The 15298-nt window shown below is 33.6% G+C and overlaps 2 protein-coding genes across 4 annotated transcripts; one reads left to right on the forward strand and one right to left on the reverse strand.

Moving 5' to 3' along the window:
- Positions 1–6906: 6906 nt before the first annotated feature.
- Positions 6907–11002, forward strand: LOC112720076 (THO complex subunit 3). The gene is made up of 11 exons (XM_025770879.2): positions 6907–7106; positions 7234–7329; positions 8209–8338; positions 8504–8595; positions 8676–8744; positions 9512–9569; positions 9717–9816; positions 10022–10108; positions 10212–10290; positions 10531–10663; positions 10745–11002. The coding sequence occupies exons 1-11, from the start codon at positions 7044–7046 to the stop codon at positions 10777–10779; spliced, it is 942 nt and encodes a 313-aa protein (XP_025626664.1). The 5' UTR covers positions 6907–7043; the 3' UTR covers positions 10780–11002.
- A 651-nt stretch (positions 11003–11653) lies between these two features.
- Positions 11654–13444, reverse strand: LOC112720077 (uncharacterized). 3 transcript variants are annotated; one of them, XM_025770880.3, is made up of 2 exons: positions 12575–13444; positions 11654–12332 (listed from the first exon to the last, which is right to left on the reverse strand). In XM_025770880.3, the coding sequence occupies exon 1, from the start codon at positions 13320–13322 to the stop codon at positions 12618–12620; it is 705 nt and encodes a 234-aa protein (XP_025626665.1). In that variant the 5' UTR covers positions 13323–13444; the 3' UTR covers positions 11654–12332; positions 12575–12617. The 3 variants fall into 3 exon arrangements, with proteins under 3 accessions (XP_025626665.1, XP_025626666.1, XP_025626668.1); XM_025770881.3 differs by having other exon boundaries at positions 11916–12342; XM_025770883.3 differs by having other exon boundaries at positions 12146–12278.
- Between the last annotated feature and the right edge of the window lie 1854 nt (positions 13445–15298).

Here is a 15298-nt window from a genome sequence, read left to right on the forward strand (position 1 = left end):
AAAAATAAGGGGATAAAAGGCGGATCTAATTCAGCTGCATGTCCACAGCTTCAGCTCCTTCCAAACCACTAGTCCTGAGGTTTTTGAAGCCTACCCCCATTATAAGATCTTCTATATCCTTCTGCATCTTTATATCCCTAGAAGCTTCAATTTTCTGTTTTGTCTCTCCCAGGTCTGGGGGCTCATTCTCTTCATTATATTGTGTTTCTTCCACTTCTATAACATTTTCTTTTTGTGCTTGGTTTTGTGTTGCATTCTCATTTGTATTCCAGTTTTTCCTGCAGTTGACTATTTTATTTCTTTGGTTGTGGCTGATGCTTTCTCCTTTGTGTGTTTCTTTTCCTTTGTTGATCTGACTTTTTTTTTGTATTTGCTGGTTTTGCTTCTAGTTCTGTTCTTTGTTGTTGTTCCTGTTGGTTGCTATTTGATTTATTTCTTTGTGAGTTCTACTTGGTTGAGCTATCTCTTTTTCTTTTTGCATCTGTTCTTTTGGCTCTGTATCTTCTCTATTGTTGTTCTCTTGATTACTCTCCTCCTCATTATCCCTGCTGTTATTTTCTGGTTCTTCTATTTTCAATGCATTATATCTAGATATATTATTCTTCTTGTTTCCCTTCTCTTTTGAATGACTTAGACCAGCTCCATCCTTGTTTGTCTCCTTTTTCCATCTTCTTTGTCTTTGGATAACCATCCATGGACCATAGTTATTTGATTCTTTTTCCTTTATTGCTAAAATTTCTGTTGTCTCTGTGTTCTCATTTCTTTTTTTTCGTTCTCTAGTGTCCCTGGCCTTTTTTCCATGTTGCCTTCTGGTTGTTTTCCTCTTTCCTCTTCTGCCTTTTGTTACTGATGTTTTGCTTCCCTTAATTCCCTCCGTACGGCACAAATATTTTTGTTCATGATCCACTTTTCCACATGTGAAGCATATTTGGTGGATACCTTCATATTCAACTTGATAGACTTTTCCATTCACCATATACCTCCTTAGCAGTGGCTTGGTTAGATCGACTTCAACACATAGACTGGCAAACTTACCTCTGCATAACTGAGAAGTATTATAGTCTATCTTGCATGTTCTACCTATCAAATCTCTAATTTTTCTCAAAATCTTCTCATTATAGAGTTCAATGGGCAGTCTTGGGAGTCTTACCCACACTGTGATCTTATCAATAGTAGTTATCAATAGTAGTGAGCGGCGGATTAAAATCTAGTTCCTAGAGTCTTACCGCTAAGTAGTGGTCATATATTTTCCAAGGGCCCTCAAGGAGGGCGTGATCTAAATCATTTTTAGAGTAAGGCTTAACCAGGTAGAAGTCATTGCCCAGGTCAATAATGTCTACTCCACCAAATCTCCCCCATAAAGTTTCTATTTTCCTCTTCATGGCTGCATAACCAATTTTCTTTCCCATTAGTTTAACTATTAGGGATTTCCACCACAGTTTTCAGAGTTCTTTTTTGATTGTATCGTTGATGATAATGTTAAACAGTCCTTCTCCCATATCTACCACTGTTACTTCTTCTGATTCTTTCTTTTTTCCTTCTCCTCTTACTTCTGTTGTTTCATGTATTTTCTCCTGGTCACTCATCATATCTTCCTTCTCTGAATCTGACATGTTATCATTGGACATGGCTCCTACTCCAGTCACTATGTTCGCATAAGATCTTGTTCCATAACTTCTTTCGTTGTCATCAGTCTTCATGTTGAGGGGTGAGAGCTTGGGTCCCCGAATAACCTTCTTCTCCTTTCCTATCTTCTTGCTACTGCGCAGTGGGTTCTCACGATTTTACGGTGGTCATGGTGGCTCATTGGGGGCCCTTTCCGGTCGCTCATTGCCGGTCATGGGTAGAAGAGGCTGGTTGCGTATGGGATGTACAGAGAGAAAATAGAGATACCACTAACAGCTAATAGGTAGAGCACGATATTACTTACAAAATTACTTTTGAATATTATAACGAGTTGACAACAATTATTTTTAACGTAGAGACAATAACAATAGTACAAGATAAACTTTTTGGTGCTTGGCCCAGTAGAAGTAGAATGAAATGATGCTAGAGGTGCAGGACAAGAGTGAGAGCAACTCCAACGCTACAGTATCAAGGCACCGGATTCGATGGTCCCAGAACGTTTGGACCATTAAATGGTCCCATAACAAAACATGTTTTTAAAATCTTTTTAACAACTGCTACATAGTCCTTTAACTAATTTTAATTACAAATTAACCCCATATATTTTATTTAATAAAAAATACAGTTTTTTATTTTATAAATTATTATTTTATCAATCATCTATTATGTTTATTAACAATAAAAAATAAAAATAATAATGAATTAGATCTTCCATTGATCGTAATAAACCTCTTGGTCATTCCAATGAATCAAAAGTTTATATTTGATCCGTGACGTTCGTGATCAACAATAAAATCATGTTTCCTTGAAAACCAATCGATTGGAATTTCAAAACAATCGATTGAATTATAACTCAATCAATTGGATTACAGTTTATCACAAAACAATCGATTGAAAATTGCAAGGCAGCATGGTTTTCGCTAAATCAATCGATTGGTTATATGACCCAATCGATTGAACGATGAATAAAAAGTGGATTTTTGTAATTCAATCGATTGTTTATACTCTCCAATCAATTGAATGCTTGAAAACAACCTGAGGTCTCACCAAAACAATCGATTGATTTTGTTATTCAATCGATTAAATTCACCAAAACAATATGGATTTGCCAAATTCAATCGATTGGTTGTGTATGTGAATTCCAATTCAATCGATTGGAAAGCGTTGTAAATGATTTTTTTTTCTGAATTTAATCGGTTGTTAATATATTCCAATTGATTGAAATTTGAAATGCCTATCTATTAAACAAGAAAACCATACGTATTCACACCCAGTCTCTCCCCGTTTTGAAACGTAAGAACACCAGTTTGGTTCCTCTCTCCTTTCTCTAAAATCCAGAAAGCTTCTCAAGTTGAATTGTTAAAAAAATCATTGTTGTTATGGTGCAGTCAAATGGGTAAGCAAAGGGAGAAATGGAAGAAAGAAGAAGACGCGCTCATTGAGGCGTCGAGAAACATAGGAGAGGCAAATGGAGGGAGATTCTAAATGATCCGGAATTTGCACCCTTCTTGGCTTCATGTAACAACCATCAGCTCAAGGTAAAAATTCTACTGAGATTTGAGTGTGAGAAAACTGAGTTTAAGGGTTTAAGGTTTTTAAGTTTTGTTATTTTATGGTAATTCAAGACAAATGGAGGAATAAAAAGACGATATTATTTAATATATAACTTTAGGAGTACCTAAGGAGTACCTAAATAATAAAATAAAATATTATTTAATATATAACCTCAATTACACCCTGCTTCGACCACGTAAGAATACTAGTTCGGTTCCTCTCTCCTCTCTCTAAAATCTAGAAAGCTTCTCACGTTTTAGAAAATGTGAATACGCATGGTTTTCTTGTTTAATAGATAGGCATTTCAAATTTCAATCGATTGGAATATATTAACAATCGATTGAATTCAGAAAAAAAAATCATTTACAACGCTTTCCAATCGATTGGATTGGAATTCACATACACAACCAATCGATTGAATTTGGCAAATCCATATTGTTTTGGTGAATTTAATCGATTGAGTAACAAAACCAATCGATTATTTTGGTGAGACTTCAGGTTGTTTTCAAGCATTCAATCGATTGGAGAGTATAAACAATCGATTGAATTACAAAAATCCACTTTTTATTCATCGTTCAATCGATTGGGTCATATAACCAATAGATTGATTTATGCGAAAACCATGCTGCCTTGCAATTTTCAATCGATTGTTTTGTGATAAACTGTAATCCAATCGATTGAGTTATAATTCAATTGATTGTTTTGAAATTCCAATCGATTGGTTTTCAAGGAAACACGATTTTATTGTTGATCACGAACGTCACGATCAAATATAAACTTTTAATCTATTGGAATAGCCAAAAACTTTATTACGATCAATGGAAGATCTAATTCGTTATTGTTTTTGTTTTTCATTGTTAATAAACATAATAGATGATTGATAAAATAATAATTTATAATTAAAAAAAATATATGGGATTAATTTGTAATTAAAATTAGTTAAAGGACTATGTAGCAGTTGTTAAAAAAACTTTAAAAACATGTTTTATTATGGGAGCATTTAATGGTCCAAACGTTTTGGGACCATCGAATCCTGTGCCCAGTATCAAAGGTTTCATTTTTACTTTTTTTGTCAAAAGATGAGGACCAATTGTTGGAGAAGAGAGATAGAGAGTTGGCTCATGATTCAGTGGTTCAGGAACCTTTGGACTACTTAATGGTCCAAGTAGAAAACATGTTTTTGGAGTTTTTTTATCAATTGCTACATAGTCTTTGAACTAATTTTAATTACAAATCAACCCCATATATTTTATTTAATTATAAAAATAGTTTTTTATTTTATAAATTATTATTTTATCAATTATCTATTATATTTATTAACAATCAAATACAAAAATAACAACCAATTATATCCTCCATTCATCCTAATAATTCCAATTGATTAAAAAATTAACTTTGATCTCGTTACGTTCGTCCATGGCTTCCAAATCGTGTTTCCTTGAAATTCAATCGATTGGTTTTTCAAAACAATCGATTGAATGATAACTCAATCGATTGGTTTACACTATATCACAAAACAATCGATTGAAAGTTGTAAGGTAGAATGGTAAAAAGCTTAAATCAATCGATTGTTTATACTTTCCAATCGAATGAATGCCTCAAAACAATCGATTGTTGTTGTTAGTCAATTGATTGAATTCACAAAAACAACATGGATTTGCCAAATACAATCGATTGGAAAGTGATGACATTGAAGTTTTAGCCAAATTCAATCGATTGGTAATGTAATCTAATCGATTGGAAGGTGATGAAGTTGAATGTTTTGCCAATTTCAATCGATTGGTAATGGAATATCCATCTACTCAATCAATTAGTAATGTTCTCATTTTTCAGAATTCTGTAGGATTTTGCACAATTTATTCTATTCTACTTTCATAAATCACAAATAGGTTGTACAAATCCTCATTAATCCAATTTTTTTTCAATCACCATGATCAGGATCTTATTATCTTCTTGCACCAATATCAATGTATTAACATAAGAACAATTTTTATCACTTAACTTAAATCATTGATCCTGTAGTTTGGTCTAGTTTGGACGAAGGAAATGTATTTCTACTAGTATTAATTAAATCCGTGATACTATATGACGAAATTATTTTGGTAACCAAGTTTAACCAAGTTGGTTCAATAGCTTATTGGTATAATAAAAAAAACAATTGATTGAGTAGATGGGTAATCTATTGAAATTGGCAAAACATTCAACTTCATCACCTTCCAATCGATTGGATTACATTACCAATCGATTGAATTTGGCTAAAACTTCAATGTCATCACTTTTCAATCGATTGTATTTGGCAAATCCATGTTGTTTTCGTGAATTCAATCGATTGAGTAACAACAACAATCGATTGTTTTGAGGCATTCATTCGATTAGAAAGTATAAACAATCGATTGGTTTAAGCTTTTTACCATTCTTCCTTACAACTTTCAATCGATTGTTTTGTGATATAGTGTAAACCAATCAATTGAGTTATCATTCAATCGATTGTTTTAAAAAACCTATCGATTGAATTTCAAGGAAACACGATTTGGAAGACATGGACGAACGTAACGAGATCAAAGTTAATTTTTTAATCAATTGGAATTATTAGGATGAATGGAAGATATAATTGGTTGTTATTTTTGTATTTGATTGTTAATAAATATAATAGATAATTGATAAAATAATAATTTATAAAATAAAAATTTATTTTTATAATTAAATAAAATATATGGGGTTAATTTGTAATTAAAATTAATTCAAGGACTACGTAGTAATTGATAAAAAAACTCTAAAAACATGTTTTTTACTTGGACCACTAAGTGATCCAAAGGTTCCTGGACCACCGAATCTTGTGCCTAGAGAGTTCTTATACATACAATGAGAAGAGAGAGTTCCACTTTAGAAAGACTTCGAGTAACTAATAATAACTTGTCATGTGGCAAATTATTTTAAAAATAAATAATTATATTAAATCATAATTAATTAAATAGAGATATAGTCGAAGAAGATGAAAGGAGATTTTCAGAAGTACTTAGTGGAATACTTTGAACATTGTTTATATTGTTATATTAAATAATAATTAATTATATTTATTTACATAAAAAAATGAATTTAATTTTTACACATTACAAAATAAATTTTGAGTGAGTTGTTTATTTTTATTTATAAAAGTTAAAATGCTAACCAAATTTAAGTTGTCTATTTTGACCGTTGGCCGTTGCATATTATATATATGTTAAGGATGTATATGTGACCGATGTATATATTTTATATATTAATAAAAATTAAAAAAGAACTTAATTGAATGTATATCGCAATTTCTTAATATTTATCGTCAACTATAGAGTTTAACTATGTTCTTCTTTATATTAAGTAATTTTATAAATTAAATTATTCTCGAATTATATATTGTATATTATTATTATTTATAAAATTTTTATTCCTTTTTGAATATTAGTATTTTTTTAATAATAAATTATTTTTAAATTTATAAATTTTAATAATATTATTATAAAAAAATAACTATATTAATTTTAATTATTTTAATTAATTAATTAAATGAGACCATAATAAAAAATAATCTTAGTTTCTCTTTATATGTGATAAATAATTTAATTATCCAAGTAATTAGTAGTAAATAAATTTTTATAAAAAAAATTATATTCTAAACACTTTAATTAAAAATAATAATCTTTATTGTGTAAATGTATTTTAAGAAATACAAATATATAATTTCAAATTGCCTCTTGCCGAACGCCCCTAGCTCTAACATATACAGCTTCCAGCAATCACATAAACTGCGTTAGAATCTTTTCTTTTCCCTTCAAGCCTCAAAGAAGAGAAAACGGCTTTAGATTCTTCGCTTCGCAATTCGCACGATGGACGAAAAAATCCCCTTCAAGAATCTGCATAGCAGAGAGTACTCTGGTCACAAGAAGAAGGTACCTCTCTCTCTCTCTCATGGTAATCAAGTTTTCAATGTTCAAATTTTGTGGTTAAGACAAGTTCCTTGGCACTATTTCTGATTAAATTCTGAAACTGGGTAAGTTTTGTTTCGTATGAGAAAAGGTGCACTCTGTGGCATGGAACTGCATTGGAACAAAACTCGCTTCTGGCTCTGTTGATCAAACTGCTCGAATCTGGCATATTGAGCCACATGGCCATGTAAGCTTGATCCTTGATGCATATTATTTGATAGTATTTTGTTTTCCTTATAATTGACTCGTTTTGTTTACGATGAGAATCCTCTTGCTGTTTCATGTCATAGATTAGAGGAGTAAAAGGTCATCTACATTAGCCTTAGGTTTAGGGTAGTATATACTTAGTTCTACCTCAATTTGGCTTCATGGGGGTTGAAAATGACATTTAATCTTCATATAGATGGTGTCATTTTGATTGGAGAAAGTATTTTTACAAAGAAATGCATACATATGCTGTTTGAGGAAAAATTAAAGCAGTCCACTTCCTTCCCCCTAACAAAAATTGCTTACTAGGTTAGGGTTTGTTGCTTTCAAAAAAGATGAAAATTTCAATGAATTTCAAGCTATCCCCTTTTCATCTTTTGTTGGATGTGGCTTGACTTGATTACCACCAAAGGATTTGGGTTTAGGTAAACATATCCTTTCAATTATGATGCTAATATAACTATTCCGAATGCAGCTCAACTGATGGTTAATTTTTAGAAATTGATAGCTCAAGGAGAGTTAAATTTATTTGAGGTGTAGCTGCAGTTTGGTAAGTACAATGAAGTAGTTGCCACCCTGGTTCCTTCTCCCATCCAGAATGACAATGATATTGGAGTTTGGGAAGGAAGTTTCTATTAGAATCAGGACTTATCAAATCAGGAAATATTTGGTGAATTGTAATTTTGACAATAATATCTCCTTGGCACCTTTTAGCTTAGAGATTATCTTTCAGTTTTTGCTGCTATTTTTTATGTCATTAGTAAAGATTATTTTGTTTTTTGTGGTTGGAAATTTGACTTCTCATTCTTGTGTATCGTGTTCTGATTTTCGGGCACTGGGATGGTTTTACTTGTTATAGGGTAAGGTCAAAGATATCGAATTGAAGGGTCACACTGATAGTGTAGATCAGCTATGTTGGGACCCCAAACATGCTGATCTGATTGCAACTGCATCGGGTGACAAGACCGTTCGTTTGTGGGATGCTCGTAGTAAGTGAACATTAGTTGTACAATTTGCTTTGGTTTGTCATATTTAGAAGGTGGATAACTATGACCTTTCATATTTTGTGAGATTAGTAGTGCATTTTATGGTTATGTTAGCAAGAATATGTATTTGAATGTTGAAGTGAAACTGCTCATATTTGATTTCTGCAGGTGGAAAATGCTCACAACAGGCAGAACTTAGTGGGGAGAATATCAATATTACCTACAAACCTGATGGGACTCATGTAGCTGTAGGCAATAGGGTCTGTTACGCAATCAGCTTTGCTAGTTACTAAATAGACTAGGTTTTATGATTCTCTCATTGTTTTTCAGCATTTTGTAGGATGATGAGTTAACAATATTGGATGTCCGGAAGTTCAAACCAATTCATAGGCGGAAGTTCAATTACGAGGTAGTACCCTAGTTTATATATTTTGTACTTAACCCTTGCTGTCTGTTCTGTTTCTGAGAATGCGTTAAGACTTAACTCAAGATTACGAAAATGAAACTGAACCTTGAAAATTTTGCGTAAAATGTGAATATACATATGTAGTGTTTATCCTTTCAATTCCTTAAATGATTAATGTTTGTTTGATTTCCATACCCTTTAAACTGCCCAGCTAAGTTCAGGAACCACGGCCGAATTTAAGAGTCCAATGAAATACAAATTAAATCCATATTTGCTCTGAATGGGTAGAGGCGTAGAGCTATAAACCCTAGTTTCAAAAAGTCGGAGTTGGTGCTAGATTTGTATATTTATGTGTTTTGTTTGACTTCATTATTGTTTGACTTCCTTGCCTTGAAATCTGATTTTGTTTTGCTTATGGCCAAAGTAAGTCGCTGATGTATTTCCTGGTACCTGGCTCTCTGCAGTCCTTTTTTTTTTTTGCTTCTTTTTTAGCCATTTTGAAACATTATCAATTATGATGCTGTTCTGGAGCTCATGCTTTTACTCAAACGGACGAATTTATAGCTGAGATTTTGTGATTTCTTAAAAGTTCATCCATTTTAAGTAATTCCAGTAGTAAATTGTACATCCTTGCAGTTTGGTCATATGGCTGATACTTGATATACAGTTGAGAACAGACAGGAAATTAATTTTATAATTCACATAATGATCTTAACATATTGAGTTAATTTTATTCTGAATGATCCTGTACTTTTCCTGTGTTTACTTAGGTAAATGAGATTGCTTGGAACATGACAGGAGAGATGTTCTTTCTAACAACAGGAAATGGTGAGCTCACTGCTTGAGTTGGTGCTTTTTTCCCTAACCAAGTCCGAATATGAATCCCAACTCTAGTGCATTTCACTTCATCGGGTCCAAATGAAGTATATAAAAAAATTCTCTTTAATATTCTTGTTACATTCTCACCATCATTAGGGACTGTGGAAGTACTGTCTTATCCATCTCTTCGACCTCTTGATACCCTCATGGCTCATACAGCTGGTTGTTATTGCATCGCAATCGACCCAGTAGGAAGGTATGCTTCTCATTTTTGTATTTCTGGTCTTGCTATTACATAGGAAGGAGACAAATGCACAGCCATATATCTGATTCTTCATAAAAGCAATCTTTTAGTGTCTTAGAATTTTTTATGTTCTATATTTTTTTATTTCATGAAAATGTTTATATATGGACATAACAAATAGATCTTCTTTAACAATAACCTCATGTTCTTGAGGCAGATATTTTGCTGTTGGAAGTGCTGATTCCCTTGTTAGCTTGTGGGATATCTCAGAGATGATGTGTGTTCATACATTCACAAAGCTCGAGTAAGTTTTCTTGGCTTGCATATGGCACTTCTTTTTAATATATATATACTGATTTTATAGATCGTGTTATGACAAATATGGAATGGAATTTTATCTTTCTTAGATGGCCTGTTCGGACAATCAGTTTCAATTATACTGGGGATTTGATTGCTTCTGCGAGTGAAGACTTATTTATCGATATTGTAAGTTTATGCTTGACACAACTTTTAATACTATCATGTGATTGGAAAACCTGTTGGTTTTTTTTTTTTTTCAATTCTCTCTGTAGACATGATACATGACAGAGCACAATGACGTCGTTTGATTCATGTAGCCGACCCCACTTAGTGGGACAAGGCTTTGTTGTTGTTGTTGTTGTTGTTGTTTCTGATAATTTATTTGCAATGAAGATTTATATTAGAATTTTGTTGCTTATGAAACAGTCGAATGTCCAAACTGGACGAACTGTGCATCAGATTCCTTGTAGAGCTGCCATGAACAGTGTTGAGTGGAACCCTAAATATAATTTACTGGCTTATGCTGGTGATGACAAAAACAAGTATCAGGCTGATGAAGGTATATATCTTTTGTGAAAAATTATTAGAAACACAAAAATAACAGGAGGCTGCAGTTAACTTATCTGCATTTTGATTGCAGGTGTTTTCCGAATTTTTGGCTTTGAAAGTGCATAATTTTTGTTGGTGTATCATAAAAATACATTCATACCTAGTATTTGAGGATGAATAGTTGACGGGGTGGCATGAACTCAAGAGAAGACTTCCATTACAGGATTAACAACCTCATAGAGGCTGATTTGTATTGTAATCCAAAGTGAAAAATATGTAGAGTAGCAACTCGATATTCGGAAAGCTTAACTTCTAAATTTTTCAATGTGTTATCTTTGATTCCTTGAAAGCATTGGGTCTTACTGTATTTGTCTTATTTTGTTTTTTTAATCTCTACCCGGACTGAGAAATATTCAATGTTGTGACCAAAATGGAAGATTAGGATGAAAGCTGTTGAAGAATTTAACATTTTGCTTTGTTGTTTATAACTCTTTTATAAACAGTAGAGTGATATTTGGCACTGTGTAAAAACTGTCTTAGGCTGTGTTTGGTTTTGAAAACATGACAAAATAAGACATTAAGAATAAGATACAAAAGATAGAGAGATAAAATTTAGTGTTTTTGTATGTTGTTTGGTGATAAATTAAATATAAAAAGAATAAATTTTAAAAGTTCAATTCATTTTTATTATTTCTATACAAAAGATTTAGAAAGAAAAATAAAAAAATATACTAATTTAATGTTTTTTATTTGTCAGACATGGTTATGTATTTTTCAGGATCTGTATATATAAACAAAAGCAACATAAGGGACAAAAGAGTAGTTTATTTTTCAAATATCATCATTTTAATGTTAAAGATAGATTGCCACTTTAGCTTCCAAGTAATATTGCAACCTCTCTGATTTTTCAAATTATCTTCCATCTTCATTAGTATTTTATTTTCCATGTTGATAACAGAAACTTTTCAGCTGAGAATAATTTGGAAATAACATAAATGGGTATTATCAATTGGTGGCAATATCTCCTATTATTAAAGTTAATCTTTTACAAGCTAATGGTTACCCCTTATGAGAACAATTCTGCAGTCTGCATTCTCTTCAAAAGTATATGTCTTCAAAAAAAATTAAAAAATGCTTTTGCGCCCATTCTCATGAAGTGATAACAGCTTTGATATTCCAAAGAACTGATCTGTATCCAGCTTAGATACAGAGTTGACAAGATTGTAGATTCAACAACTAGCAAAGCAACATCAGTTCTACAATTGAACGAATGAATGAATTTATTCATAATGTATGAAAAAGAATAGGCCTATAGAATGTGGCAAAATTGGAGTAGCTTGCAGTTTTACTGCATATCTCAGATAAGTTGACAATATTGAAAGATTTCAGGGACTCAGCACACAAGAGGTGTTGCTTGCTTCAGAATAAATTCTAGTCCTGAGCAACACAAATATCTTGTCTTGGTATAAAAAACCACAGGAGCTCAGATTATGGTGTCTTGAAACCGAGCCTCATACAAAGAGTCTCCTATGTCTGGGCCTTGCTGGTGTGTCACATCACATATGCTCCCTACCCAGAAGTTGAAGGTTGCATTATAATTCTGAACTACTTCTAAGCATAGCGACCTTCAAAATTTGAAGAGTTGTTCCTAATTAATCGGACCAAAAATGCTCCATTCCCTGAAATTTGCTAGAACAAATTGCCAAAAAAAATAAAAGAAGAAAAACAGGCACGAGCCAATAATGAACTCATAAAAATTGAAGAAATGAAAATTAAAGAGAAAAAAAAAAAAAAAACTTCACACTCTTCACTCACCATTTCCCACTAACGATTTACGATAAATTCTCCTAATTGATATGCCTAGTTAAAAGATCCTTCTAAATTAAATAAGAAATCATTGAAATGAATCATCCATGCTTACCTCATTTCTGAAATGCCAACTCATCATAAGAAGATTCCAGAAGTCAGAAGCCACAAAGAAGAAGCTTTGAAGCAGGGAACACAAAACCAGTAAAACAAAAAATGCAAACAGTTAGCGAATTCCGGCAACACCAACTAACCGGCCGCCACTTGATCTCAACGCTTGAACTCTTCATCCTCTTCACCCCATTCCCATTCCAACTCGACTCCTTCGACAGATCGAAACTCGCCCCTTTCATCCTCAGTTCTTGAATGCACCTACTCAGTGCCCTCCCATCACCCCTCTCCCCTTGTAATTCCTCCCACACCTTCCAATATCTTCGCAATTTCGCATGAACCATCACAAGAAACACCATTGAAGTGCAGAGAGAAACTGTAGACGGTAGCCACCACTTGGTGCAGCACGAAGCGCCGTTCTTTTGGGGTGAATTGGCAGATGATGTGAACAAGAGTGTTAGGAAGAGGAAGTGGAAGATGAAGAAGAATGAGGAGAGTGTGAAGAGTTCGGATTTTAGAGAGCTTAGTTTTGTTTCCTTTCGGGCAATTCGGGCAGCGAAGAGAGTCTCTTGTCTCTGCCAGAGCTTCAGGAGAAGGAGGTGACCGGGGCTGTCGGAGATCTCGGTCAGAGGGTGGTCTTCGATTGCTTCGGCGATGTTGGAGGTGATGCATGAGAGGATCTTGTGGTTGTTTTGGTGTTCTTGGTCCACCGGGATTTCTACAATGTGAGTGTCTTTCTTTGTTTCCGCCATCGAAACAGAGCTTGTAGAAAGATGCAAAAGAAATGAAGTAGTTGGAATGAAGTGAAAACAGAGAGCGTTAAGAGAAGATCAGAGAAATAGAGAAAGCAAAGAGAGTTTTTTATTTCTTTTGTGAGATAGAGAAAACAAAGTTTAGAGGAATATAAAAGGTCATACACATATGGAGATCCTAACGGTCAGATTTTGATGACTTCCACAACAGTCACGTTCCTTAGTTTCCAACGGACACATTGCTCGCTTTTTTCCCCTTACTATATATCTTTTCTTCTGGAGGATGGAAAAAAATAGGATTCATAGGACTGAGGGGAAGCGGATACCCAATTACTCATTTGAACCTAAATCGAACCAATTAAATTGGTTCTGGAACTAACGAGTAATCGGATCCAATCCGAACTAAATCGATGGTCTTTGTTAGTAATTGGTTCGAGTATTGATTCTGGGGCTACGAAACCCGAACCAATCCGCGAATCCGATCATATATTAATTAAATAAAAAAATAAAAAATATACATATGATTTTTTTATTAGACAGATTATTCACTGTTAATATGTTTGAATTTTAATGAGTTTAGTTTTTAATGTATTTGATATTTAACATGTTTGGATTATTTCTATTGATATTACATGTTTATTGTATTTGTTGAATTTTTAATATAAAAATTTGGTTTTTTTTTTATGAATTTCAGTCATCGGATATCCAATTACCCGAACCGAACCAATCCGTTTTTAATCGGTTTAGTTTGGTTCGGATACATATACAAAAAAATACAAATTCAAACCAAATCGACCCGTGCTCACCTCTAATTCATATCAACTAGGTTATTGGGCGTAATTTAGGGAGAAAAAAAACATCTAAATATGGGCTTCGTTACAATTTATTAATATGGATCTAATTTGTGATTTTTTTCATATATTGCGACTCAAATCAGAAAAAATTAAAAGAGTAGGTGATAATTAAATCTTTTAGAATATCAATTTTGAATAAATTAGTCTTTAAATAATAAAAATTATTAAATAAATTCTCAAAGATTACAAACGTTGGACATAGTTTGTCCTTCCATAACTTCCTAATATAAAAGTTAACGAAGTTGTTTATGTATCTGATCCCTTACTTAAATCTTGGCCCACAATCGTAATAATCTTGGAATCGGGTATAATTGGCAGAGATATCCTCCCCAACAATCTCTTCAACTAAATCATCACTACCCCAACAAACTCGGACAATAACTAGTATAGACTCTGTCAAAATAACAACGGAGATACGAATAACAAATCTCACAACAACTCAATATATATACTAGTAAGCTACTAAGCTAGAGGTACGCAATACATTCAGTTTTTACTCTAAATTACTTCACGCTCTTACTTACTTGAGCGTTAGAGTCTCTTTGCAGGTGCCCAACGCCGCCTCCCCAGCAAGTAGACGACGTTCCATCCTTCCGTTCTAAGGGAAGCCGGTCCGAGCTCTAGTAAGACGAGCTATACCTTAGAGTGCCCCGATTTACGCAGGAACATTTGGCGCCCACCGTGGACCCGAAGATTTTTCTAACCCCACGACTCTTTATTCTGTACATTTTCCACTCTTTTTTGCAGGCCACGGCACATGGCGAACGAGCACAGTCATGCTCCCTCAAGTACTAACCAAGCCGAGCTCCTAGCGATCAATGAGGCCCTCAGGGCCAAAAACCAGAGAATGGCTAAACTCTTACGCTAGAAGCAGCACGGCCATAGCAAAGGAGGAGAACATAAGAACGCTGAAAACAAAGACAACAACGATGAGCATACATCGGAGACAAAACACACTATACCTAATCCCCTGAAAACAACCACCAAAAGAACTAACCCATTCACAAAGGAAGTCATGAGCTTCGAAATGCCCAAAAACTTCACCCTGCCATCGACCCTAAAACCCTACCAAGGAATAGGAGACCCAAATGTCCACGTCACTAGATTCCATGCTATGATGTT

The sequence above is a fragment of the Arachis hypogaea genome, chromosome 11 (assembly GCF_003086295.3).
Source record: "Arachis hypogaea cultivar Tifrunner chromosome 11, arahy.Tifrunner.gnm2.J5K5, whole genome shotgun sequence".
Taxonomy (NCBI): domain Eukaryota; kingdom Viridiplantae; phylum Streptophyta; class Magnoliopsida; order Fabales; family Fabaceae; genus Arachis; species Arachis hypogaea.

Excerpts from the sequence above, each read along its gene's own strand:
- LOC112720076 (XM_025770879.2), top strand. The coding sequence starts at position 7,044 with ATGGACGAAAAAATCCCCTTCAAGAATCTGCATAGCAGAGAGTACTCT. Across the intron at positions 8,596-8,675 it reads ATGTAGCTGTAGGCAATAGG|GATGATGAGTTAACAATATT; the intron begins GTCTGTTACGCA and ends AGCATTTTGTAG. Across the intron at positions 9,817-10,021 it reads GCAATCGACCCAGTAGGAAG|ATATTTTGCTGTTGGAAGTG; the intron begins GTATGCTTCTCA and ends TTCTTGAGGCAG.
- LOC112720077 (XM_025770880.3), bottom strand. The coding sequence starts at position 13,322 with ATGGCGGAAACAAAGAAAGACACTCACATTGTAGAAATCCCGGTGGAC.